The following is a 27,859-nucleotide window of genomic DNA, read 5'->3' as shown; positions in this document are numbered from 1 at the left end:
CTTCTGTTTCACAGGGCCACAGCAAAGGGGAACCCTCGTGCAGTCAGCCACCTCTGTGAGGTGTGAAGAAGGGGCCAGTGGGGTTGAGAGACTCTCGGCTTGTGAGAGGTGGGTATTGTGTTGCCGGGAATTCATTTCACCCAGCCTTAGTTTCTGGACCGTCACTGAGTATCCGTGTTCCGGGCTGTCTTTACGAAATTAGAATTGGGTGCCTTGAGAAGCCTTGGGCTGCTCCCTTGATCTTTTCCTCCCGGGTGACCGTTGCCCTCTCCTCTCTTCTCCCAATCCTGCTTTAGGGCTCTCCTCATCCTTCTCTCCACAATGCCCCAAGCTTCCGAACATCGCATGAGCCGGGCTCGAGAACAAGCTGTCATCACCTCCCAGCCGAAAGCCACCACCAAGCTTCCCAACGGGCCACGGGCCCCGAGCCAAGAGCACCGTGGCTGCTGCCCCTCCTCAGCCCTCTCCAGCGGGCTCTCCGCAACATCGAAGCTCCGCCCTTTGCCGCCCAGGCCGAGCAACTTGGATGACCGGAGCAAGAAGCTGGAGCTGGAGCGAGGCAGGACCTCGAAGCGCTGCGACATGCCGCGGGCCGCTGCTTCCCGCCGGGGACCGGTCAAAGCAGATCACGCCCTCCGAGTGCCCAGTTGCCCCCAGGCAAGCATGGTCTCCGGCAGCACTTCCTTCACCATGCCCCCCGGGGTCCTCCTCGGCGGGCCGGACTCCGAGTGCCGGCGAAGCAACCTGCTCCGCTCCAAGTCGATCAGCATCGGGGACTTGAGCCACCCCGGCAGCCGTGGCGAAGAGCAGCTGAGCGCGGTGCTGAACCGGCTCACCCTCCGGGACCGCAGCCCCTCGTGCAGCCACAAGCTTGGCCTGGGCGCCCTGGCCCTGAAGAGGAGTTCTTCGCTCCGGAGGGTCAACGTGACCTCCGGCCTGGATGGGAGGCCCACCGCCCCGCTCTTGTCCGTTCGCACGGAAGGTTACCTGAGGACTTGCCCCATCGACCCGCAGGCCACCGAGTACTCTCGTTCCCAAGACATCTTGGTGTCAACGAGCCCGCCTCAGAGCAAGACCCCTGTTCTGAGCAGGCTGGAGGAGAAGGCAACTGTAAGGGACTCTTAAGCGTAATACTTGCAGACCCCAGCTTGAATGCCGCAGAGGGGTGGGAAAGGTGCCAGAACGTTTGGAAAATTACTTCGGGGCAGCCAGGAGCTACAGCGGCCAAACTAGTGGATGGTGGCAATGCGCGGGGGGATTGGGTTGATATACCGTCTGGTTTTTCCCGTTTTGGTGGGAGCCTCCCCTTTCCTAGGCTTATGAACATGCCATTTTTGATTGTGCTTCCCAGCCAGTAGTCAGCGGGGCATTGCCAATTTCAGCAGCAATCTCAGGAGGCTCTGTAGGGCTGCAGAAAATGTGTGTGAGGGCCAGGGCAACTTCCTATTTAATAACCCTTCCAGTCCCCCCCTCCAACCTTTTTTTTGTTTTTTTGGTGTCTTCCAGTCAGTGTTGACTCCTGGCGACTGCCTGGACAAGTCCCTGCAGTTTTCTTGGCAAGATTTCAGAAGTGGTTTGCCATTGCCTCCTTCCTAGGGCTGAGGGAGAGGGACTGGCCCAGGGTCACCCAGCTGGCTTCGTGCCTAAGGCAGGACTAGAACTCACAGCCTCCCGGTTTCTAGCTCAGTGCCTTAACCACTACACCAGGCTTCTCTTCCCAGGCCCCATAGGGGAGGGGAAATTCCACGCAGGGGCGTGAGTGGATTTGCAGAGAAGCCGATCTCTCCATTCCTCCTTTGCCGGTCGGTCAGATTTCTGTGCTGATTGAGAAGGGAAGTAAGCAAATCTCTCAGCCCTGCTCCTCTTCTATCAGCCTGCCTAAATGAAAGCCTTTTTCTAAAAGAACTCGCTCACTCAGGATTTTTGTCCTCTGTATGGAGGAGGAAAAGGACACACACACACACACCCCTACCTACCTTTTGACCAATGTAGAAATGCTGAGCGGCCACTACTAAGGAAGATAATAAAAAAAAGGGCAAGCTAGTAACTTTGGCCAGCTTAAGAAGAGACGCAGCGTCGGCCAGTCAGGTTAGCTGATTTCAAAGGGGGTTAAGACCAGTCTGTGATGGCATGACAATAAGTCTGTCGTGCGTGGTTCCAGTGGAGCCCCCGTGTTCAGAATCGCTGTACCTTTAAACACTGAGTGTCGGAGACAGACATCTGGAGAGAGTAACCGCTTTCGTGACTTCTCAGCAGCATTGGGTCGGCTGTTAGAGAGTACAGAATAGATTCTTGGTCAGATCTCAGGTGGCTCCGTTGCAATTTTTGTGTGGTCAGCTTCAGCAAGTTTTAACTGTTTTGTTCATCCTCCCAGAGAGGGAGACCCACAAAAGATCTTGGATCATTTTAATGCTGGAGGAGAGAAAGGGCAGCGTTCTCCACTGGGGGGACTTCAGTCCCTGAAACATCTAGCTTGCTGACTTGGCAAGGGCCAGCCTCGTGGGCCAACAGCTGTGAAGGCCCCCATGCTAGGCGTGGCTCCCTGTGGCCGATGGTTGTCCGTATCGTCCCACTCCATTCCTCTCATTTGAGTCTCTCGCTCGCTCGCTCTCGCTGGGCTTGTGACTGTGTGCGGAAGATCAGGGGGACGCTTGCGAAGATTCTCGGCTGTCGGAAGGAACCTCAGCGCCGTTGCATTTCTAAGCTTCGTTATGTTTATTGACTATTTACTTATTTAGCCAGTCACTGCCCTACTCAGAAGACACCTTAGTTGCGTGGGCAGATGATCCAAACCCAGATCATGGAATCGTTCCATTTTCTTCTGGTGACGCCCTTGGCAGCCTCTGAGTTTTGAAGCGCAAGGCAGATTTGGGGAAGGGAGGAAGGGAAGGTATTGTTGCTAATAACATTACAAAAAGTACGTTGTTTCCATAGAAACCCGCATGGAACAACACGCATAAGGTATCACAAATGTCTCCCCCAAATCTTCTTTTCAGTCTTCCGGGGGGTGGGGTTGCTAAAAGAAGTTTCACTCTCAAATGTTTCCCTCTGCCTCCTTTTAATTGGTGGTGCATCTCTCATTTGTTTACCCTCTCTTGGGGCACTTGGCAGGAGTAGGGTGCCCTCTTTTTGCTGTGCTGTGTATCCATGATCCCCACTGAAAGCCTGGTTTTCCCAAGCGATTTCCCCAACTCATTTGTGAATCCAGCGCTGGCAAAAGGTGTAACCTCTAATTAATTCCCCCAGGGGGGACTTTCTTTTGCAATCTCTGCCAACTTGTGTATCTATACAACCTTCTGCATTTGGGGCAACTGTCTATGGAGACAGAGGGAACGTCCCTTTGGTCCCTCTCCCAAAGTTGGGCAGCTGGCTGTAGCGGCTCAAGATTCAGAGGCATTTTAGGCCCTTTGCGGATCTCTCCCAGGACCATGGTAGTCACTGGCATCGCCTTCTAAGTGTTTGTGATGGTGTATTTGTATTTTATTTTCTCCTCTTCGCTCCGTCGTTCTCTCCACATTGCCGGTTGTGCGCTCAGCTAATTAATCCCATTGCGGTGAGCCTCCAGAACAGCCAAGAATAGCCGGGAGAAATGGGATTGGCTAATGAGCTGATGGCTTATAGAGCCGGGTGGGAGGGCCCAGCAGCCCTTTTCCACTTGGCACTGGTTGGGGCGAGGTGTGCCACGTTGGCCAGCTTCTGGGATCAGACGGGGAGCCATGCCGGAGGTCCGGGGGGCCACGTTGGTGGAGCTGCCCCAGAAATTGCACCGCACGCTGTGCTCCAAGCAGAGACTTAATGGCCAAGGGACAGACATCTCCGAGTCGGTGGTCCATACAGCAGTGATGGGGCTCCTGCTGATGACCAGCAAGGTAACACCATGAATCTCAGTTCCTACCACCGGTCAGAAAATTGGTGCCAGGCTGCAGAGCAGGGAAGAGAATTGGTTCCCCTTAGGGTGAGTCCCCTTCATAAGTGCCTCTGTTAGCCCTAACATAACCCTGAATGAGGCCCCTGCCTTAGTTGATCCTGATAGTCTCTCTGGCTCTTTCTTCCATGCTTCCCTCTAAATAGGGGGGACAGCTGCTCTGTGATGCCCAAACTATCTTGTGGCGGAAGGAACAGTGTCCGACCACCAGCACCGACGTGAGATTCAATGCCAATCTAACCAGCTTTGGTATTGCCTGGGGGTCATTTTTGCTGATCAAATTTCCCAGTTGGTCAGATTCTGGTTGGATGGTTGGCCACACTGGCTGGGAAGTTCTTAACAACCAACGGTGATAAGTTGCCCGCCTTTGGGCTGAGTGAAAGGTTAGATTTAAATAGTATCGGGGGCTTTTGTGTTCACCATTTCACATGGTGGCTTGTTGGTCCTGGCCTTCAGATGAGGCCCAAGCCGTTTTCCCAACTGCATGTCGGATTAAAGTACAACGTGCTTCAAGTGATGGGGCAGTAAGAGAATTCCGTTGTGATGGTGGGCTGTTTGAAATCTTCAAAACTTAATGCTGCAGAGGACTCCTTTGAAGCTGCTGTGCTTTGCTTGATGTCGTCTGCGAGATGGCTGGGAGGGGAGCTGCAGCTGGTTTGCGCCGGGATGTTTGTTTTATTTATTTGAGGCAGCGTCCGTGGTGGCTCAGAGGGGAGCAATCAAGGGGCTGGCGAGGTGTCCATCCTGACGTGTGATGCAGGGCATCTTGCAGCAATCTCGTAAAGGCGGCTACGTTCACCTGGCTTGGACTGCTGTATTTGTGTATCCGTAAATATGAATGTACTTCGCATAACGTGATACGGGGACGTCAGTCAAGCTAACCTAGTTACACAGGCTGTCACAACAAACCTGCCATCCGTTCGTCTTCTCTTGTTTTTGTTCCCTCCAGACCCATCACACTCTCCTACTGGGCTCTGGGCACATAGGTCTCCGCAACCTTGGCAACACGGTAAGCAAGAGGATGCCGTGGGTCTCCCTCACCCCACCCCCCCATTTGCCACGTGAAGGTAACTTTGCTGCAAAGGTTTCTTAAGTGCCTGGGGAAAGGTAAGGTTTTGCTCTCGCGGGACATCTTAATCTGGCTGGAGTTGGAGGGTTGGGAAGTGCTTGTTCTACGTTTGCCCGTTGGTGCCCGTTGCAGCATAGCATCCTTGGCTAATTTGGCTTTTGTGTGCTGCCCAGTGTCGCTGCCTCCAGCTGCGTGGGGCCACAACTCCCAGAATTCTCAGCCAAAGCCCACGCTGGCTGGTAAATCCGGAAGTAGCAACCCCAGTGCATCTGGGCATTGTGAGGCTGAGGACACTGATCGCTGCCGTCTTCCTCCCCTCCGTAAGCCCCTGCTGCTGCCTCCCCAATATATCAAATATCTCTGAAGCCAGAGCTGGAGCAGTGGCTTCCAACTTGGCACTGCGCGCAGGATCAACGTGGCAGTCCCCTGAGACTGAAAAAACGTACACTGCTGGAATGTAGCTGTTTTGCTGAAATGTTCCTCCCCTTTTAAGTGTTTCTTCTGTACATTTCGGTGTTCTTCTGTATTCTGACTGTATTCTCTGTCATCGCTCTCTGGCCTTGCCCTTCCTTCCAAGCCGTCTAGTAAAAGAAGGGTCAAAATGCTCACCTTGCCTCTGTCTCCCTCCCAGTGCTTCATGAACGCGGTGCTGCAGTGCCTGAGCAGCACCAAGCCCTTGCGTGACTACTGCCTCCGACGGGAATTTCGGCAGGAGCAGCCCTGCACACTCCGGACCCAGCAGGAGTTGACTGAAGGTAAAAAGGGCATGGTGGGACGTTCCCTCCTGCCCCGTTTCTCTTTCCTGCGGGTAGAGGTTGCCTAACCAGATGGCTGCAGAGAGCCAAGAAAACTAAATTGGTCTCCAGGGGAGCTTAATCGGAGTCTCGTTGGCCGTGATTATATAAGCACCTTGGCCTCAAGCAAAGGGTTGTATGTATAATCAGAGGGCTTAATGCCAGGGCAATCCTCTCCCCTCGCTCACCTGTGGGCTGTTTTTAGCTTCAGGTTGCCAAGTAAGACACACCTCTCAACCAAGGGCTTAAGGGTAGGCTGACCATATTTCCTTGAGACAAAAATGGGACACTGGGATGGCAAGACTGGGACGGGGTTAAACTTAGGCAATATTCCGTATTCATGAATAAGTAAGACGATAAAAAAAGCTTTAAAGGGTTTGTAAGGTCCATTTGCTGGTCCTGAAACAGATTACTGTGCATATAAAAAGTTTTTTGTTTTCATTAAAGTGAAAAAGTTTTATTTCGTGAACATACTGAGCTCCCTCGCGGCTCACTGCAGCGTCACCGAAACCTGTCCAATCACCAGTGACAGGTTTCTGGGGACTTTCAGATTTTTAAGTAAACGGTTTTTAAAAAAACAGGACAAAATTGACATTTATATTAAAACGACGGGACGGTCAGGAAATGTGAAAAAAGGGTACTGTCCTGTTTAAAACGGTATGCATGGTCAGCCTACTTAAGGGGGGTGCATCAAAACGGCCGAGCCTGGAACACGGGAGACGATTGCCAAGTCCGCGCTTCTGCAAGGGGGGATGATGCCTTTGGAAGCCCAAGCAGGAAGGAGACGCAACACCTCAGCCGTTCATTAAACCATTGCAAGGCAGGAGAAGGCCTCTTGAAACAATAGTTTCTAACGTTCTGTCGCCCGGTATCTGTAAAAGCAGAAAAACGGTGGTTGTGGGCTTTTGCGCAAGCTGCTGGTTGTTGGAATGAGGAAGGGGGAAAACTGACCTGTGGGTGTGTCCCCTTGCTTGGGGTCTCTTCCCTTTCCTTTCCAGCCTTCGCAGACGTCATCGCCACATTGTGGCACCCCGATTCCACCGAGGCCGCCAACCCCAGCCGCTTCAAGGCCGTCTTTCAGAAATACGTTCCGTCTTTTACAGGATACAGGTGAGGGAAGCCCTGTCTCCTGACCTCCGAGGTGCATTCTAGCTGCTTGATTTGAACACCCTCCAGGTGTCCTTTCAGACACACATTGGGGCCAAAGTCCCTCTCCTCCCCCTCCGAGTTGACGGTTGGGCTCAGAGCAAAGGGTTGAAATTTTGTTCGATCACCCGCAATTGGATTATTTAGCAAATCAGGATTTCTCTGCAGCAAAGATTAAGTTGAGCTTCAGCTGTCTACAATGGTGTAGGCCAGTGTTTCTCAACCTTGGCAACTATTAAGATGTGTGTGGACCTCCGCTCCCAGAATTCCCCAGCCAGCATCCATGGACTTCAACTCCCAGAATTCCATGCTGGCTGGGGAATTCTGGGAGTTGAATTCCACACATCTGAAAGTTGCCAAGGTTGAGAAACACTGGTGTGGGCCGTTGCCTTCCTTGAAAGCAAAGGTTGGTCTAAGACACTTGTAAACAGCGATACAGAAGAAAGAGATGTGAGTTTCTGCCTTGGATATTCAGAGATGGAAAAATGCTAGGAACCATTGCAAGACATTTTCACTCCCACCTAACACAGATTGATATTTGAAATACTACAAAATTGTAAAGGGGCTCTCTTTCCTAACCCGGTCCCTTCCAGATCCGATGCACTGGATTTCCACAATCCAGGAACAGCATAACCAGTGATCCATCCATCCATAGCACATTGTGAGGGCCCTGAGTTGGGGAAGGCAGCTGCAGGATAACTAACAGAAGCTTAACTCAGCCTGGGTGCCCTCCTGAGGTGGGAAGTCAACTCCCAGAATCCTCAGCACCTGATGTTCTGGTTGGGGAATTCTGGGAGCCGAAGTGCCTCAAAGCGGAAGGCACTGAGCTTTGAGAAGGGTGACTTAGGACATGTGAACCAAGTTGGTTGTGATGTTTTCAGGAAACAAGCTCAAAGAAATCATAGCTTAGCACTGTGGGCCAGAGGTACTTTCGTAACAGCCAGTCTATCTCTCCTGGGGTGGGGAGGGCTGCCCAGTAGCAAGCGTTAGAAGTTTCCTTTTACAGACCTGTAATATATTAGAGGCCAGTCTTGTACTCCCTAGCTGTGAAATTTCTGAGCTGCTTTAAAGGAAGGATTTAGGATCAAACGCTTTTGTCTTGGAAAATAAGCCAGCTTATTATTCTTTGTCCCCTTTTGTTTCTAGCCAGCAAGATGCTCAGGAGTTTTTGAAGTTCCTCATGGACCGGCTGCATGTGGAGATTAATCGGAAGGGGCGGAAAAGTCCCTGCATCCTCTCGGATGCCAAGTGGCCCTCGGTACTAGAGGAATCCGAAACTTTGAGGTGAGCGTGGACCAGAAACAGGATATCAGATGGTGAACCGGACAGAAGAAGCCGTTTTAATCTCTCGGTTAGCGTTGGCGCCACACTGTTATTTGTTCCCTTTGGCACAGATTTCATGGGACTTTACAGTAATGGAGGATTTTTTCTCCCCTCCTTTGTTAGTTTGAACTTTTCAGACATTGTTTACTCTATAGGTAAATGCTTTGATTTTTTTTATAATCTTTTTTTCCCCTGTTTTCCTTCTTGTTGTGGGCTACTAATTAGGTTCTCTCTTTTTTTTTTTAGAAAACCCTTTTTTATTTTGTTTTTGTATTTTTTTTGTAGTTAGCCGGCTTTCTCTTTCTTTTGGTACTATTGGGTATTTTTTTAAACTTGTCATAAAAAACTTAAATTACGTTCTTTGTTTCACAAAGTGTGCGGGCATCGATATTGCTAAATGACCGCTCCGTTTTGGCCCCTAATCACCTGGCCTTCCTTCCTCTCAATGTAGATCTCCTCTTTTCCCCCCCTCCCCCTTGGGTTTCTGTTCCTCTTCCAGTGACGATGAGCAAGCCAACCAGATGTGGAAACGTTACTTGGAAAGAGAAGACAGCAAGATAGTAGGTGAGGAGACTCTCTCCCCAAAGCTCTTTGTCTCGGGAGACTGCATGTTTTTAATCCTACATTGCCTTTAGCTTCAATGAACTGGGAAAAAAAGAAAAAAGAAAACGATGGAGAGATTGTGCAGGTTAGGGAAAGCTGGCCTAAAAAGGTGCCTTTTCTGAGCTAGACTTCAGAAAATGTTGCAACTGCAAGTAATGGCCTAGAACAGTGTTTCTCAGCCTTGGCCACTTGAAGATGTGCGGACTTCAACTCCCAGAATTCCCCAGCCAGCCTTGCAAGGCTGGCTGGGGAATTCTGGGAGTTGAAGTCCGCACATCTTCAAGTGGCCAAGGCTGAGAAACACTGGCCTAGAATGACCCCTTGGTCAGTGGGAGAGGCACCCCACATCTTTAACACCCATAGGTGGTTTGGTATAGGGGTCAATACATCACAGGATCAGGGTTGGGGATGGATACTGTTGTTCCAGGTCTGCCAAGCAAACCATTTTGATCCCAAGTCAAATAGTGCTTCCATGCTGACCCTCGCGGTAACAGTACCACCCTTCTCCCTCCCTCCCTCTTTCTCCCAGACCTCTTCGTTGGCCAGTTGAAGAGCTGTCTCAAGTGTCAAGCGTGCGGCTATCGGTCAACCACCTTCGAAGTCTTCTGTGACCTTTCCCTGCCTATCCCGAAGGTCAGTTTCCATGGGATCGTGCGGGGAAGGCACCCACTTTATCCTTTATGGAGAAGTCAAGAACCATGTATGCCACTTTTGGGGAAAGGATGGGATACAAATGTGATTATAAACAGGATATACAACTGTGTGCTAACTTGTACAAGCTGTATTTGAGCTTCAGTCTGGAAACAGCGAGGCAGAAGATATTTTCAATAAAATCCTTGTTTGGATTTCACAGAAAGGGTTCGCTGGTGGGAAGGTCTCTCTGCTCGACTGTTTCAGCCTTTTCACCAAAGAAGAGGAGCTGGATTCTGAAAACGCACCGGTAAACTTTTCCCTCTATTAATCGGGGATACCTTCTTCCCTGTCTGCCTATGTGCTGACGAAATTTCAATCCATAAGATTAGAAATGTAGTCCCAAGTCATACTGGCTTGCTTTGATTGCAATATCTGGCTTTAGTCAGTACTTATTATTGTTGTGAGTATGGGGTGAAATTGGTAAATTGTGAGGTGGAGGAAGGAGAGGCTGCACCAGCAAAACATAAGGAGGTGGAGGAAGGAGAGGCTGCACCAGCAATACATGAGGAGGTGGAGGAAGGAGAGGCTGCACCAGCAATACATAAGCAGGTGGAGGAAGGAGAGGCTGCACCAGCAATACATAAGGAGGTGGTAAAGGAGAGGCTGCACCAGCAATACATAAGGAGGTGGTAAAGGAGAGGCTGCACCAGCAATACATGAGGAGGTGGAGGAAGGAGAGGCTGCACCAGCAATACATAGCAAATGGCAGAGGGAAGAACCAAAGTGGGCAAGTCTCAGTCTTAGTAATTATTGCTAAAAAGTTTACACCAAACCAAACTCACTCTTTTCTCTCTCCGCATAGGTATGTGACAAATGCCGACAGAGGACCCGAAGCACCAAGAAGCTCACTCTCCAGCGCTTTCCCCGCATCCTTGTGCTACGTATCCTTTCCACATTTGCTTCTCCATCTCTCCTGGTTCTTTGGGGGAGAAGTGCAGGATAAAGAGGGAGGAGGTGTGAAGTGTTGGAGGGCTGTAGCTGCTGGTGAGAGTCTCCGGGCGCAACTGGGGGGTTGCCGGAAGTCTAGGTGAATTAGAACATGAGTCATCTTTAAATATTGTCCCAGAGAGGAACAGAAGCTCTTAGGAAATGTATAGATCTCATACCGTTCCTACTTAGTGGAACTGGTGTTTCTAATTTGCTTCTAGATAAAAAGCCATCTATTGACCGCCGTTTTAGGAGAAACATCTGGTGGTGCTGCATTGGCCTGAGTGCGTATGGATTTTTAAATATTTTTAAAAATATACTTTTTAAGAGAAACAGTGACAAAGCTATTAGCATTGCTTAAAAAGCAGTCAGGCCCGAGCCGAGCCTGCCTTTGTGCGTCACCTGGATAAAATCAACATCTGCAAAGCCCTGAGCTACCCGCTCCTTAACCCCTGTGGCCTCAGATCTCAATCGGTTTTCCACCACCCGCTATTCCATTAAGAAATGTACTGTGTATGTGGATTTCCCCCTCCAGCAGCTCAACCTGAAGGAGTTTGCCAGCGAAAAGGCTGGTAAGTTGTGCCCTGAGTTGGGGGCAGTCCCTTCTGGGTATCGTCCAAGACGCTGGTTGCCAAAGCCAGTCAGACTCTTAATGTTAATCCAATCCAGGAAGTTGGCTTTTTAAAAAGGGAGTTCATTTTAAACACATCCGACCGCGAATGGAAAGGATGACCTCATAAGTAGCGTCAAATCTGTCTTTAAAGACTGTCTTTGGGGATCCGGGAAGCAGAGGTTTGTAGGTATTCGTGTACATGACACACCGTTTCCTCTCTTTCGAAGGCACCCCTGTGTACAACCTCTACGCCCTGTGCAATCACTCCGGTAGCGTCCATTACGGTCATTACACGGCCTTCTGTAAGGATCAGTCTGGCTGGCGGGTGTTCAATGATTCCCGGTAAGCAAGGCACGGCGTGTGCGTTAAACGGTGCGTGGGCCACCGTTCTCAGCAATCCGTAAAGAAACACAACCCATTAAAATAAAGTAACATCCGATAATGCTGCGTTTCGCGTACTCACTGCCTGATGGGGGAAACTTCTGTTATTTAAAATACCTGCTTATGGGATAGGAATAGCCTCGTAGCCTTGAGAACGTAGATATTCCACCGTTGTGGTAGAAGACTGAACGGGCACGTTCAGATGTTAGGCTTGGCCACATCTGGAAATGATAGCAATGGCTGGGTCAGACTTTTGCAGTTCTCACCTCAGATTAGCCACTTGGCAGGTTAAAAATGACTGACTTAATAATATAAACAGAAACACTAAGAAAGTCACTGAAGTGAGGTAGTCCTCACTTAACGACCACAACTGGGACCAGAATTTCAGTTGCTCAGTGAAGTCATTAAGCGAATCCGACCCAGTTTTACAGTCTTTTTGCAGCGGTCATTAAGCGAATCACTGCAGTTAAGCGAACCATGTGGTGGTTAAGCGAATCACGTGGTTCCCCACTGGTTTTGCTTGCCAGAAGCCGGCTGGGAAGGTAGAAAATGGCGCTCGTGTGACTGGGGGAAGCTGCGACGGTTGTAAATGCAAACCAGTTGCCAAGCCCCCAAAACACGATCACGTGACTGTGGGGACATTGCGACGGTCATAAGTGTGAGGACGGGTCATAAGTTGGTTTTCCCAGCCCTGTCGTAAGTCTGAACAGTTGCTAAATGAACGGTTGTTAAGTGAGGACTATCTGTATTTCTCAACAAGCCAAAAAGCGCTCAGTGTGACTTGCTTCATGCATCTGGAAGCAATATTCTCATGTGATTTCCTTCCTTCCTTCCTCTCCCTCCCCCCATTTCTTCCTCTTTCTGGCAGGGTGTCACCTATCAGTGAGAACCAGGTCCCCTCAAGCGAAGGTTACGTTCTTTTCTACGAGCTGGATGACTTGCACTGGAAGAAGTAGTAAAAAGTATTGACTCGCAGCCCTTTGACCTTCAGCCCCTCTTACCTCAGAGACTGGCGCTTGGGTCTTTTAACACTGAAAGAAAGAAGGGGGGAAAAAACAGTGGCGAAAAAAAAGAATAATAAAACCAACAAACGATTACCGCGTCAGGTTAGTTTCTCGAGAGGCCAACTGGCCTGGTTCTCCAACTCTTTCCCACATCTTTATCCAGGTTTATTTCGGCTTTTTTTTTTTTTTTTTTGTGCCTCTGTGGGGTTTTTCTGCTCCTACACTCCCTGGAATTTTAAGGCAAGCCGGGGGGGAGAAACGTGGATCTCATAGGAACACGGGGATTGTGGGTGGTTGAAGCCTCAGAGGGTGATACAGTACATGACGTGGAGCGAAGCAGCATTTTCCTTGTCTACGCGTCCATTTTGCCCTCCCCCTTCCTCTCTACTCCCCCCCCAACCCTCAGGGCCAAAATAAGGTGTGCTTAGTACACCCCATTCCCCCAGTCAGAGACTGGGGTGTCATTCTTGGTTTTAACGACTTTCTACATAATGAAGGCTTTGTTGTACATAGATGACCGAGAGAAAAATGAAGAGCTTGACACTTTTTGTGAATAAATTTATTTAACAAAAAAAAAATGGTCTTGCTTCTGTTTGGGGAAGGGATAGGAATCCTGAAATTGAAGGGGTTTTGGAAAGGGGGCTGAGTTGTGGGAAATGTGCCTGGCTGACACCCTGGAGAATTTTGGACCGTCGGTTCCGAGTTTAACTGAACCAGCATCTGACGCTTGCTAAGAAGAACCTTCCCAACCAGACAAACTTTTGCTCCCCAGGAACTGGTAAGGCGAGGTATACTGTGCCTGAGTGTGGAGGTTCCATTAAGCAGTCGTGTCTGGAATTGCTGTCGTCCATGAATTGTTAGATCCCGTTTTCAAGCCACCTGGAATAGAATTGTCTGAAACCTGAAAGAGTTCCTTTTCTTTTGGGTGAAAGTGGCCGAGATTGCCAACAGTCAGAGAACAGAAATGCTGGCAGTATGATGTGGCAGGCTTCAGTGTCTTGATTTCGGGTTGGTTACTGCCTCTGTACGTAACTTACTCTCCACTTCTCTGCGGGTGGAGAGCAGATTTTTCCTTTGGGCTAAAAGACAGTCTCAGGTTTGTATTCTGAATTTTTAGCCCTAGCAACCAGTTGGAACCGCCTCATTGGGGCCCGGTTAGTACAAGAGCTCGCTCAGGACGAAGAACCTCCAGTGACAGATGCAGTCTATAGGCCTCCTGAGCTCCCAGAGTTACTTACAAATTTCAGTGCCCCGGGGACAGCAGGTGTTCCATTGTGAGCTAAAATATAATTGTCTTATTATTGGAGAGAAGACACTGGGATGAACGCGCTTCATAATTGCACGATGCTTTATTCTAAGCCGTTCAACAACCCCGCAGGGTTGTGCAATTGCATCTTAAAAGAGATCGTTACCTGCCTAGACCATAACCAGGAAGTGAATATCTGGTCCTCTTGAACTAAGGAGGGATTTAATAGGAACTCTTATTATGACAGAGCTCATCGATTTGCTTTGAAACGTAGTTTAGGGACTGTTTTGGCGGTGAAACCTCTTAAAGTAATAAAGGGATAGAAAATAAATAAAATAAAATAAACGCCGCGCCACGCCGCCTCCCCCAACATCCCGAAATCTCCGCCCACTTCCCGGCCACGCCCCCCGCGTTCGATTGGAGGCGACCGGCCCAATCCGAGAGGATGTACGTCATCGCCCCTTTCGACCAATCCCGACAGGGAGGGAGGAGCTCGAACCCCAGCTGTTTTGTGGGGGCTGAAAGTCGGAGTTCGTTCCGCGCGGGAAGACCACGGTAAGGACCTTGTGAGAGTCCCGGGTCAGGGATCTGGTCGTATGAATGCACCCGGGAGTTGGAGAAGGCGGGATTTCGGCGGAGGAGAGATCAGTTATTGCAGAATGGGGGTCAGGGTGCAGAGAAAGGCGGATTGGGGAGGAATGCTTGGGGAGGAGGAAGATTTATGCCCCTGGGAAGCGGCGGGGGACCTGGGTCTTGCATTCCCTGCGGAGAGAGGAGGAATAAATGCAGGATCGAGGATGCGTGCCCCCGAAAGCTTAACAAATTAACGCCCTCCGCGGTTTGGGTAGGGAAGATCCGTGAGGAGGGAGAGGCTTTATGCTTTAGGGGGTGAAATGGGCACCTTGCAGAATAAGGGGCAGGTGGGCAGCCTAAGGATAAGAGATGGGGAAAAAAATACTTAATTAAAACCAATGCAGGAAGAGGGACCTAATTCTCCAAGTGAATCAGCTTTAGATCTGTGTAATTTAATTTAATTTAAATTTCTTTTATTTAATTTCCTGGAAGCCATTGTGGAGAAGCGTTGGACTATTGGGCTGACTTTAGACAACAGCTCAGCCTAATTTACCTCTCTGGGTTATTGTGCCAGGGGGAAAACGAGGAAAAACCATTATCATCCCAACCTCAGGATGGGATGCCACCTCTTTTGACACGTTCACAAAACATGCTTAACGAGATCAGTTAAAGAACCAGTAGCCTGGCATGGCTAGTTTTGAACTTGGTTAGTTTTGTGGGCCTTGTGTTTTTGGGAAGCATCCCATTTGCTGTGTTTGTGATTTGCTTCTGGTACACAACCCAGAAAGTGGTTTAATCTTTGCTCACCAGGTTAATCGTGTGTTGCAAACTTAAGCCACCTTCTTTATATTATGGCTAGGCAACCCGTGACCCTTTGGGTCTTCGTTTCAGAGATATTTCCTTACCAGATTCCTCACTGCCTTCAACCATGGCAGTTCTAACACACTGGAAAAGTTCTTAAAAATCCAGGGAGAGACAGATCTGCCTTGAAAACAGTCCATGTTGAACTGTATAGCCCAGTCAAACATCAGGGGTTGGCCACAGGAAATGTTTTAGGACATTTTGTATTGTGTCATAAAATGTTCTATGATAATGTTTATGTCATAACATGCTTTATAAAGTTTGCCAAACATCAATTCCACGGGAGTCACGGGTCCTGGATTTTGGATGCGTTCTGTAAGTTGGCCCATTTGAGGTCCCTTGGTTCAAAAATGGTTGGCCTACGATGCACCATTTTGCCCAGTTAAAGGTTACAAACAGACCCAAGAGTTTTAGTGGCATATAGATAGATGCAATACTGTGTTGTATGGTATAGTATTACACCCTGGTTGTGACTGATGCCTGTCTTTATTCCTATCCTTTATCTCAACCTCTCCCCTTTCAGGTTCCCAATGCAGCTGAGGGTGGCTGTCCTAGGCGGCGGAGTGAGTGGGCTCGCAGCCTGCTATTACCTCGCCAGAAGCAGGCTAGTGTCTAAGGTGAGAGCGTTCCCATCAGATCGTGTGATCTTGAAGGCCCTATTCCCTTCCCTTTTTTTTTAATTAAACAAAATGGGCTGGCCTTTGCAAACTGCTTGACAAAAATGCACGTATTTATTTATTTATTCATTCATTCATTCATTCATTCATTCATTCATTCATTCAGTCACGCCGATCCGGCCACTCACCTCGCAGACAAGTCACTCCGGGTGGCGTTCCGAAAAGCTGAAAAGAATATATTAATGAGATAAACCCTGTGGGTTTGTCTTGTCTTCTGCATCATCCGTTTCTCCTGTCTCCTGTTTTTAGTTCCTTCGTTAATACCGAAGATGCCACCTTGATTTTCCTCCTTAGGATGTTTTTCCCCGTGGAATAGAGAAAGTTTTACTCGGTTGTGCTTTCTATTGGCAGTTCGGCTGTGGCCCTGATGGAAATTAGATGGGGAACGGAGGCTATTAAAACAACTCAGAACCACCACCACCCAGGCTTCGGTTGGACCAAATCAATCCCTGTGGGGTCACCTTTTCTCTTTTCCTTGCCTTTGTCCCATCCATTCAGGTCATCCTTTTGGAAGGCAGCCAGCGACTGGGGGGGTGGATTCATTCTACCCGGACGGAGGATGGAGCTGTTTTTGAACACGGCCCAAGAGGGATCCGACCTGCCGGAATCGTAGGAAGAAACACGCTTCTTATGGTGTGTTGGGAAGGGGAGGATGAATGAGTCAAGAGAGCGAAATGTGAATGATACCTACAGGTAGTCCTCGACTTATGACCATTCGTTTAGTGACCATTCAAAGTTACGCAGGCGCTGGAAAAAGTGACTTACATGACTGGTCCTCACACTTTTGACCATTGCAGCGTCCCCGTGTCACATGATCAAAATTCGGGCGCTTGGCAACTGGCATGTATTTACTATGGTTGCAGCATCCTGTGGTCACATGATCGCCATTTGCGACCTTCCCAGACGGCTTCCAACAAGCAAAATCAATGGGGGAAGCCGGATTCTCTTAATCACTTCATGATTCACTTAATGACCACAGAAAAGAAGGTCGTAAAATCGGTCACGGTCACTTGATGCCTCACTTAATGACCGCATCACTTAGCGACCAAAGTTCTGATCCCAATTGTGGTCGTAAGTCGAGGAGTACCTGTTACTGATAGAGAAGCACCAGTGATCCCAACTGTAGAAAAATATGCAGCAAGAACTAGATAGAAATAATGTTATTTATTTTATGCGTGGCGGCTTGGTTTATACTAGTCACAATGCATCAAGAATAGTAAAATAAGAGAATTAGCTTATTTAAAGGTGGGGTGATTTGACCCCTTTCAGAGGAATGAAATTGGACAGTGAAATGCAGCAATGTGCTTAGTTTGGATGTGGCAAACCCAGCCAATTGTAGCTTGTTCAGTAAGCCCCACCTAAGCCATGGTTTAAGTGTGGGAACCGCATCAGTGGCTTCCAACAAAGGGCAAAACCGTCCTAGTTCCTGAACCCACCGGGGGAAAACCAGAAGCTTGGAAAGGAGGGGCCAGAATGGTTTAAAGCCACAAATGAATTTTTCTTCTTTTCTGGCCTTCTCTCCCAAAATGCCGGGCGGCTCTTTCTAAATTCCACCGACTGGGAATTGCAAGGTGTGGCGGGGGGTGGGTGGGAAGCAGCTGCGGGAATCATCCTACTTTGAAATGATGGGTGGCATCTCCTGGCTGAGATTGTTCTCTAGGTCTCGGGCCTTGGCCTGGAAGCCGACGTCCTTCCCGTTCCAGGGGACCACCCAGCCTCGAGAAACCGCTACCTCTACGTTGGGGGGGCCCTCCATAAACTCCCTTCTGGTATTAGGTATGCTCCCGTTCCATGAAACCCAGTAATCTTTTTTTAAATTTGGGTGTCTGTGTGGGGGGGGATCTGTCCCTTTTAATTTGCAGTAATTAGAATATTTCTTCCTTTCCTGGGGGAGTTTAGCGGTATTTTCCAGACTGTGCCTCCGTTCTCCAAGCCTCTAGTCTGGAGTGGGTTGAAGGAATTGATGGCCCCTCGTGGCACTGAACCGGATGAGACCATCCACGCTTTTGTGGCACGCCGTTTTGGCCAAGAGGTATTTCCGTGAGCCAGGAAACCTTACAAACCAACCCCCCCGACATCTTGTCTTAAGAGATCAGCATGTGTCCCACGCCATCCCTCGCTCTGCTCTTCTGCCGTTCAACTCTACTTCACATGCAGACAATAAATCCTTCTTCCAGGAGAAAATTTACCTGCCAAGTTTCAGCTTGGTGGCTCGTCTTAAAAACACAGGGGAAAAAATTAAAAAAAAAAAACGCAGGAAAAAATAAAAAATAAACAGGGAAGCTTCGTCTGCCCAAGCAGGAAGAAGAAGGAAAAGTGAGAACTTTTAAAGATGGTTCCACATTGCCTTCCTACTGTGCCTTTAAAAGCAACCCTTGCATGCAGAAAGCTAGGTGGTCTAGGCTAAATTGGCAGAGCCGTGCAAAGCCGAAGAGCAGAAGGGTGGGGAAATGCGGCAATGCTTAACCAGCGGAGAGGTTTTCTGAAAAGTGGGTCATTTTATATTTTGCTACGACTGGTCTTCTGAAAGGTGGGGACAAGGGAAAAAAAAAACAGGGTGGGGAAGGAGTCATTCTACCTTATCAGCTCCACACAGAGGGAGCTGTGCTTCTCTTAAATTAATCGTTCCTTCTGGAAGGGATGTTGTGGGGCTTCAGAAATGTGAGGGGACGGTTGGCAGGTGGAGCGAGGAGAAAGCCGGGAGAGCTGATATAATAATCGTATTATTTATTGAATGGATTAATAATCATGTTATTATTTATTAAATGGATTAATAATCAAGTTATTATTTATTAAATGGATTAATAATCAAGTTATTATTTATTGAATGGATTAATAATCAAGTTATTTATTGAATGGATTAATAATCAAATTATTTATTAAATGGATTAATAATCAAGTTATTATTTATTGAATGGATTAATAATCAAGTTATTATTTATTAAATGGATTAATAATCAAGTTATTATTTATTAAATGGATTAATAATCAAGTTATTTATTAAATGGATTAATAATCAAGTTATTATTTATTGAATGGATTAATAATCATGTAATTATTTATTAAATGGATATGCTGCCTGACTCCTGGCGTCTCTAGAAGATGGACTGCCTACCTTTTTACAAGCCATCCTGCCTCCTTCTCTGACCATTCTCACAAACTCCAGCCTTAGAAATGTAAAGCTTAAATCCATTTACTGAAAATTGGAATTGTGGAGAAGGGGGCTGTTAGGGGCGGCTCATGAGCCCTGTTGCATTCTTTTAATCGTTTCTTTCAGAAAAGTTCTTAAAAGCTTTACAGGTAGTCCTCGCTTAACAACTGTTTGTTTAGTGATGGTTCAGATGTATGACAGTGCTGGAAAAAAGCAACTTAAGACAGGTCCTCACACTTACGACTGTCGCCGTGATCATGTGCTCACAATATGGGCACTTAGCAACCAGTTTGCATTTATGACCGTCACAGTGTCCCATGGTCACGTGGTCGCCATTTTCGACCCTCCCGGCCGGCTTCCAGCAAGCAAAATCAGTGGGGAACCCATGATTCGCTTAGCAACCGTGTGGTTCACTTAACGCCTGCAGTGATTCACTTAACGACTGCTGCAGAAAAGGCCATAAAATCGGGTCGGATTCGCTTAATGACCACTTCGCTTAGCAACCAAAATTCAGGTCCCAATTGTGGTTGTTAAGGGAGGACTACCTGTGGGCTGCCCAGAGAATTTTGATTATTGGGATGATGGGAATGATGAAGAAGGAATAATATGGCAAAATGCCCCCCGCTCCCAGCGTTAGGGCCGGCTAGCAATAACTCCTGCTTTTATGACCCTGAATTCCGTGTTTTCTCTTTTCAGACGGCTGACATAGCCATGGACTGCCTCTGCCGTGGGGTCTTTGCCGGGGACTGCCGCGCCCTGAGCGTCCGTTCCTGTTTCCCAGCGTTGTTCCTTGCTGAGCGGACGCACGGTTCGGTTATTTGGGGCATGGCCTTTGCAAGAAGTGAGGCTTTAAAAAAAAAAAATCCTCAGCAGCATCGTGCCACCTCAGAGGAACATCCAGATTTATTACATAATTAAAATAAAGCTGAAAAACGATATGATTTGCAGACTTAAGAACCAGGCCGGGGAGAGGTATCCGTAGGGTTTTCAATTTATATGATTGATTGATTGATTTCTGTAGCTGCCCATCTCAACAAGTGACTCTGGGTGGCATACAATCAATTTGTTCTTTTTTTATATAAAATTGTAGAAAGTTGGAGTGGGAAGGGACTTGGGAGATCATCTCCTGCCTGATGCAGGAAGCCGTATTAGTTAGGTGTCCTTTGCACAGAGTTTCAATAAGCTTTTCAGATCATCTTACCTGACAAGGAGCTGTCCTGGAGTCATAGAATATCAGCTTGGAAGGGGCCTTTGAGGTCATCTAGTCCAACCCCTGGCCTGGTGCAGGATTTCGCGTATTAGAAATTGAATTGTATTCCAGGTTAGAATCTTATTTTTAGTGGAGGTGACTTGTATTTATATAGAGGTGGAAAAGCTGACATTCATGAGTCAATTGAAAAAAGGAAACTTCCTGGTCATAAAGAGTTTATTCCAGTTTTTCTCAACCTCAGCAACTTTACGATATGGGGACTTCAACTCCCAGGATTCCCCAGCCAGCATGCTGGCTGGGGAATCCTGGGAGTTGAAGTCCCCATATCGTAAAGTTGCTGAGGTTGAGAAACATTGGTTTATTCAAATCTCATTAAGGCTTCTAACATCAACAGCATAATTGCTTAATATCTATTTAATATATAATATCATTTGAAGCTTCGGATACATACTAAATACCAAATTTAATGAGAGTAAAAAAACAAAACAAAATCGTGTGTGCAACACTAGTAAATTAGGAGAGAGATTTGAATTCTGTGTAAGCCACGGTTTGGAATTAGCCATAGCTAAGCAAAGCATGGTTTGGTAAGTGCGAACCAGGTCTGTGACTGAGTTCACACAAGGCGTCATGCTACAATGCGGCTGGTTTGATTCTGGCTTACTACGTTGTGCCATCCCTGCCTTTTGCTGCTTATAACCGTGATTTATGGCTTGGCATGTTGGCTGAACGAAGCCACTAAGTCCCGCTTAGCAAAACATGCCAGCCCAGAGACTCTGCTTTGCCTCTTCGGGTGTTGGAAGAGGGGCTGAGCAATTAGCTGTTGAGTTTCTGCCTGCCACACAAGTGGGCGGGCTCCTCCGCCAGCCGGGTGCCAACCTACCATGTGCCAGTCCTGCCAAGCGGGGTGCCAACCTGCCAATATTAAACAGACTGAAGGAGAAGGTGCTTGTGGGCAACACATAAGCAGGCTTGGTAAACAGAGGATGCATTCACAGCCTTTGCTCTTTCCTGCCAGCAAAAAAGTCTCCGGTGGATTGCCGGCTGATCCGCCAGGCCCAGGAAGGACGCTGGAGCCAGTGGTCCCTGCGTGGCGGGCTGCAGAGCCTCCCCGAAGCCTTGGCATCTTTCTCGAGGGACCAAGGGGTGGAGATCCACTGCAACGCCCTTGTGAAGCGGCTGGAGAGAACCGCATCTGGTTCCTGGCAGGTGGGCAGAAGACCAAAGGGGCACTCAGGGGTCGTGGGGCATCCTTCCCCCCGTTTTTCCCCCTCCTGAGCTCCTTTTTCCTCCTTCCGGTCTGTCTTTCCACGGAGGTAGAGGTGCCCAGGGTGGGATTTTAAGCTGGGTTAAGATTTTTCCCTACTTTGGAGTCCCCGGCTAATGAATTTTGTGCATGGAAGCAGCGTAGCTTCATCTGGGCACTAGCAGGATGGAATGTTCCTCTGTGTCAATTAAAAAAAAATCCCTGCCCTTAGAAATGTAGCTTATCAGGCTTGGTTGGTGAGAGGCTTGATTTCCAGCTTCGGGGAATCCCCACCTGAATAACATGTGAGTGACCTGAAGAGGAATCAGCCACACGCAGGTGGTCTTGGCGGGGTAATTTTAGAGCTGATGGTGTTTCTCTCACTTAGATTGCGTTGCAGGATGGCACCGTGGAGGCAGATCACATGATCAGCGCTTTGCCTGCCAAAGGTAGGAGAAATGACCCCTTCCTTGCACGGGGATTGTAGCTGGGGTGCTGAAGTGTGTGTGTCAGACACACACACTCTCCCCATCTGCAGGAAATGGTACCCCACCTAAGATTTTATTTATTTCCTTATTTTTCAAAATTTCTATCGTCACTCATCTCCCCAAAAAGGAGAAGATGAAGAAATGGTAGCCGTTGATTTCTTTGGTGCAGCCCTGAGGACTAGAAACCTGCGAGGGCTGATCCCGGAAGGGACGCCCGTGGCTTTTCTCCACCCGTAAATCCCAGCGGCTCGGTTCTTTAAGCATTGATCCTCAAACAGCCAAAATGTGCCCCACTTGCCCAGAAGGGAAGCCTCGGAAATTTCATATTTCTCTGCTGCTGAATTTTGTTGCAGATTTCAACAAAAGGGGGAATATGGGGACTCTGACATTACAGCTGTCTTTCTTCTTTCAGCTCTGGCCGACTTGCTCCCCGCCGCGGCCGAACCCCTTATCCGAAACCTCCTGGCCATCCAAGCTGTTTCCGTGGCGGTGGTGAATCTCCAGTATGAAAACACGCAGCTTCCCGTGACGGTAATCGATTCAAAGAAGCGACGAAGCAGGGAATGAGAGAGAGAGAGACCTAAATCTCTCCCTTTTCCTGGAGGGTTGATCGGCCCAATGCCAGGCAGAAATTGTGGCTCGTTTGCAAAGGAGTCATAAAAGTTGGGGGCAGACTTCACCTGTTGGATTTCTGGACGTCCCCCAAGCTGGGGAAGACCCAGGCATTTGACAGCTAGCATAAATCGCCGGGTTACTTTTCTGCATGTTGGAAAAGTAACAAGAACGAGAAAAAAAACAAAAAACACCCAGATTGTGCACGGGAGCAGTGCACAATTTCATTTAGTGACGGTTCGGACTTATGATGGTGCTGAAAAAAACCAACTTGCAGCCAGTCCTCACACTTACGACTGTCAGAGTGTCCACGTGATCACGATTTGGGCAATTGGCAACCAGTTCATATTTATGACTGTCACAGTGTCCCATGATGGCCATTTTTTACCTTCCCAGCTGGCTTCTGGCAAGCAAAATCAATGGGGAACCACGTGATTCGCTTAACAACCATGTGGTTTGATTAATGCCTGCAGTGATTTGCTTAATAACCACCGCAAAAAAGGTCGTAAAATCAGGTCAGATTCACTTAATGACCGCTTCGCTTAGCAACCAAAATTCTGGTCCCAATTGTGGTCGTTAAGCAAGGACTACTGTATCATTCCTCTCCTATTCTGTTTTTCTTTCAGGATCTTTGGGGCAAGGCTTCCAAACTGCATCTGGTGCCGTGAATTTTTCAGATTTCCTTTCTTTTCCCACCAGGGATTCGGCCACTTAGTGCCTTCGTTCGAGGATTGTCCCCTGCTGGGCATCGTTTACGACTCGGTGGCATTTCCCGAACAGGATGGCCGCCGAGGCTCTACCACCCGCCTGACGGTACGAAGCACGTGGGTTGTGATCTTTTAATTTTGTTCTCCTTCCCGTTGATTTTTGGTGTGTATCGTGGGTGCCTTGAAATTTGGGGCGTGGCTGCAAAGGGGAGGCGTTGAGGAGGTCTCGCCAATGCCAGAATTGGGACTAATTTACTTTTCCCCTTTTTTGGGGGGGGTGAGAAAGACAAGAGAGGATCCTTCCAACAGGAAACCCCCACCTTCCCCTTGCAGCGCTAGACGCCCTCTGCAAAAGGTCTCTTTTCTCGACAGAATCTAAATTCAAACCCGCCCCAGGAAACTGCAGAGCGATCGGCCAGTTGACCTGGGAATCGCTGAGCAAGCGTTAATAGCTCAATTAAAGGATCATCTTTTGCTCAAAACCCCAGCCACCGTGGGTTTCAGGGAAAAAGAAAATGTCTTCTTAAGACAGGGAAAGTCGAGGAGAAGCCTTTAGATATTTCTCTTTGGAAGTTTTCTGGTCCAAAAATGAATGGGAGAATTTTTCTAACGGACGGGGCAAATTCTGAAGACTTAGTTGCCCTTCAAGATAAAGCATTTCTGGGCCAAAAGGCAGAACATTTGACTTTTCATTCCTTGCCTTTTATTTTTTATTTTTATTTTTTGCAATTTGGAATCCACTGAGAAGCTTTTCTTTGCAATTTTGCTAGGGTGGGCCTTAAACCTCAAGAAGATGGTCTCTACAGGAAGTCCTCGCTTAATGCCCACAATTGGGACCAGAATTTCAGCTGCTAAGTGAAGCAGTCATTAAGCGAATCCAACCCAATTTTACCACCTTTTTTATGGCAGTTGTTAAGTGAATGACTGTGGTCATTAAGCAAACCATGTGGTCATTAAGCGAATCACGTAGTTCCCCATTGATTTTGCTTGCCAGAAGTCGGCCGGGAAGGTCGAAAATGGCGATCATGTGACCACAGGATGCTGTGACGGTCATAAACACAAACCAGTTGCCAAGCGCCCAAATCATGATCACGTGACCATGGGGAGGCTGCGACGGTCATAAGTGTGAGGACTGGTTGTAAGTCGTTTTTTCCAGCACTGTTGTAAGTCTGAACCATCACTAAACGAATGGTTGCTAAGCGAGGACTACTTGTATTTGTTTTATAGTGAGAATCCTGCAGAGCACAGCTCCTGAGCACTAGTTTCCTTTTCCTGTTTGCTGTAGGGGCAGGCGGTCTTTTCCTGACAGGGGGGCTGCCAGAGAAACCAGAGAAATGAATCTAGAAAATAGCTTGTCTTTCCACCAGCTGACCAATTCCACTCTAAACAGAGGCTTAATGAATATTGTGGAATTCTTCCATCATTTTTAAAAGAAAATTTGCTGGAGTTAATGAAGCTTCAGATTTGGGAAGCCTTGAAGGGAAGCTGTTGCTAGCTGGAACTGCTATAAAGCTATTTTATGTTCCCCTGATTGCCAGGTGATGCTGGGTGGTGCATGGTTTACATCCAGCCTTGGTGACCCAGACACAGTTCCTCACACTGAGTTGTTAAGCCGAGCTCAGAAGGCTGTCAAGCAGCACCTTGGAATCTCTACGGAGCCTGCTCGCTCCATTGTTAAAGTACATAAGGTATGTCCTCTGAAGCCTGGAGAGATGTATTACTTGTTTGCTTCAATCCAGACACAATACTTCTCATAATTCGCTAGCTGGGGAATTCTGGGAGTTGAAGTCCACATGTCTTAAAGCTGCCAAGTTTGAGAGACGCTGCTTTAGAGGGCTCTAATGCATTCCTGCCAGCAAATTATTAATAATTAAATTATTATTATGTGTTCAATTTCTATGCTGCTCAACTCCCAGCGACTCTGGGCGGCATACAAACACAATTTAGAGGCTCCTGCTCTGCTAGAGGGCAAGTTCCTGTTCCTCTTTCCCTTTAAAGAAATCTTTGAAACAAAAAAAGTCAAATAGGGCAGAAATCCTGCGAAGATCCCTACTGTAGGGAGCTGCGGGCTCCAAATTAAGCTTCAATTCTTCCCTTTTCAGCTGCTATTCCCAACATTGCCACTAGGTGGCAGTGTTCACCTAATCTTTCTCTTTAAACCAGCCTTTCTCGACCTGGACAACTTGAAGATCCTGGACTTCAACTCCCAGAATTCCATGGGAGGATTCATGCTGGCTGGGGAATTCTGGGAGCTGAAATCCACAGATCTTTCAGTTCCAAGGCTAAGTTGGCTAAGGAATTGGCCCTCAGCATCACGATCCTAGCAAGGTGCAAGGAAATGGCGTGTGGGTCAGGGCGTTAGTTTGTATTATTAATATCTATTTATTTATTTATTTATTTAAATTTTTTGGCTGCCCAAGTGCTGCAGAATTAAGGGAGGGGGCTACCTAAATGCAGCTGAAATATGAAAAGTAGCAGTAGGAATGTCATCCAGAGGCAAACAGGCTCTGAATTATAGGAAGAATAGAAAAAGGCAGTTCAGTTGCAAGGCCTGAAAGCAAGGCTTAAACATGGTGCTCAGAAAGCTGATTCTCAGGGGGATGCACAACTGAAACGAAAGGGCCTTGCTGGTAACTCCAGCTTGGTTTAACCATCGGGACCCAGCTAACTTTTTTTGATTTTGTTTTTTTAGAATTTTACAGTACACTAAAAATATAAAACAATGAAGAAGATAAGGAAAAGAAAAAAGATAGGAAATTAGAAAAAAGAAGCGACAGAAAGAAAACTGAATTTTGACTTCCATCCTTCTATCAAATAATTGCCATCTTATTCTTTCCCCTTCCCCTTTGACCCTTTTTAATCCCCAAATCCATAAATCATCAATTCCGTCTTTTCTTCATTCACCAAAAAGCCCATATAAAGCTTCTGGTCTTTTTAAAAGTCTTTTATCATTTTTTTTCCCCTGACCCACCCAGCTAACTTCTTAACTTTTCCTCCTGGCTAGGCCTGCATCCCCCAGTACACGCTCGGCCACTGGAAACACATCGGTGAGTTTTGAGCAGGGGTCTGGCTCTTTGGCCTGACAGACGACCCTGGAAAAACGGGAAAGAACCAGGTGGAAGGCGGAGGATTCGCTGTTCGCTTGGTGTTCCCAATTTCCCCCGTTCAGGCTTCCTCTGTGGGTTTTGCATGGGATCAAACAGATTCTAAAACAGGAGAGCTAGTAGCTTTCTGTCACTTTCAGTCCCTGCTGAGCTTGCTTTTCTTCGTGATCCTGATTTGAATATCGTCGTTAGTCTGGTGTTGGATCCTGCCTGGAGATCTCTCAGGGGGTTTCCATGGCTAAGGGGGGACCTGAACCCGGGTCTCCCGGCTCTTAGTTCAGCTCCTTAACCGCTGTACCATCCAGCTCTTTGGCTGGGGCGGTCCCCCGTTTTTATTTTGCACCGACGCCAAAGGGATCTGAAAGTACCTGAAATAAATAGCTGGTGGAGGCTTTCAGCTTGCAAGGCAATTGGGTGGTTGAATGATGAAGGGCCGGCTGGGCGAGGGAGGTGCCACGTGTGCCAGCCACCGTGCCCCAACTGGTCTTTCTTCTTTTACAGAAAGCACTGCCTTCCACCTGAAGCAGCAGAGTCTGCCCCTTAGCCTGGTGGGGGCTTCCTATGCCGGTGTCTCCGTCAATGAATGCATCTTCAGTGCCCAGAAGGCAGTGGCTCAGCTCGTGGGCAGTGTCTCCTGAGAACATGCAGAGTGTCAGGTTCCGGGCTCCCTGGATCCAGCCACACTCGTTTGCTGACTTCCTGATACTTGAGGGACGGGCGGGGCAAAAGGCAGCGTATTCTAGCACATCGGTGGGTTTGAGCCCCTCTGCATGCCCTAAGTCCCTGTCCCACCCCCCAAAATTGTCCCTCATCTGCATGGAGGTGGCCCCTATTAAAAGCCTCTGATCCAGATGCCAAATTTGCTTTTTTAAAAAAATTTCAATTAGCTCAGAGTGCCCCAAAGATTGTCAAAGGCAGCCTCTCCGTAAAGTTTTTATGCCCTCAGTGATGCAGGCTCAGCACAGGCCATTTTAAGCGAGGCCACCTTAAACAGAAGTGAGAATTCAAAGAGGAAGCATTGCGTTGGTGCAGAGGGATTTTGGAGAGCATCTGGTCTGGTGCTTTTCAAACTTGGCCACTTTTAAGATGGATGGACTTCAACTCCCAGAATTCCCTGTGCTGGCTGGGGAATTCGGGGAGTTGGTCCACCCATCTTAAAGTGGCCAAGTTTGAAAAACACTGAGCTAGCCCAAATCTCAGGTCAGTAAAAAGGGCAAAGCAGCTGTTGTTGAACGGGGCATGCTCCAGATGGTTCTTGCGGAGAATTCTGGGAGTTGAAGTCCACACAGCTGGATGATGCTCAGGTGGGACTACAGCATCCCTCACTGGTGATCGTTCACTTTTGACGCTTCCAGGGAGAGAGAACCAAAAGGCTGTCAGAAAGGGTCTTCATATTAAACAAAATCTATCCCTGCAAAAGCCGCTCAAGGTTCTAGTCCTCATTACTCTGGAGACTGAATTTTTCACCATTCCCCTCACATCTGTTGGGTCTTCTGCCTGGCCCAACGA

The 27,859-nt window shown here is 48.1% G+C and overlaps 3 protein-coding genes across 3 annotated transcripts in view; 2 read left to right on the top strand and 1 right to left on the bottom strand.

Moving 5' to 3' along the window:
- The window catches only part of TTC9C (tetratricopeptide repeat domain 9C), a 395,268-nt gene that overhangs the window by 241,325 nt on the left and 126,084 nt on the right, over positions 1 to 27,859 (bottom strand). The gene's annotated exons all lie outside the window — the stretch shown is intronic.
- On the top strand, positions 297 to 13,056 carry USP21 (ubiquitin specific peptidase 21). The gene is made up of 12 exons (XM_063316792.1): positions 297 to 1,110; positions 4,875 to 4,934; positions 5,626 to 5,749; positions 6,787 to 6,898; positions 8,081 to 8,218; positions 8,757 to 8,821; positions 9,390 to 9,493; positions 9,714 to 9,800; positions 10,356 to 10,434; positions 10,945 to 11,052; positions 11,321 to 11,435; positions 12,343 to 13,056. Exons 1-12 carry the CDS (start codon positions 322 to 324, stop codon positions 12,428 to 12,430), a joined length of 1,869 nt encoding a protein of 622 aa, XP_063172862.1. The 5' UTR covers positions 297 to 321; the 3' UTR covers positions 12,431 to 13,056.
- On the top strand, positions 14,284 to 27,202 carry PPOX (protoporphyrinogen oxidase). Its single transcript, XM_063316813.1, has 13 exons — positions 14,284 to 14,372; positions 15,682 to 15,775; positions 16,334 to 16,468; positions 17,496 to 17,611; positions 17,735 to 17,867; positions 19,683 to 19,827; positions 21,212 to 21,402; positions 21,828 to 21,888; positions 22,340 to 22,458; positions 23,239 to 23,352; positions 24,785 to 24,934; positions 26,251 to 26,293; positions 26,852 to 27,202. Exons 2-13 carry the CDS (start codon positions 15,689 to 15,691, stop codon positions 26,986 to 26,988), a joined length of 1,431 nt encoding a protein of 476 aa, XP_063172883.1. The 5' UTR covers positions 14,284 to 14,372; positions 15,682 to 15,688; the 3' UTR covers positions 26,989 to 27,202.

The sequence above is a fragment of the Candoia aspera genome, chromosome 17 (genome assembly GCF_035149785.1).
Source record: "Candoia aspera isolate rCanAsp1 chromosome 17, rCanAsp1.hap2, whole genome shotgun sequence".
Lineage (NCBI taxonomy): Eukaryota > Metazoa > Chordata > Lepidosauria > Squamata > Boidae > Candoia > Candoia aspera.
Note: the sequence above shows the minus strand (reverse complement) of the source record. Positions and strands in the feature narration are given on the sequence as shown.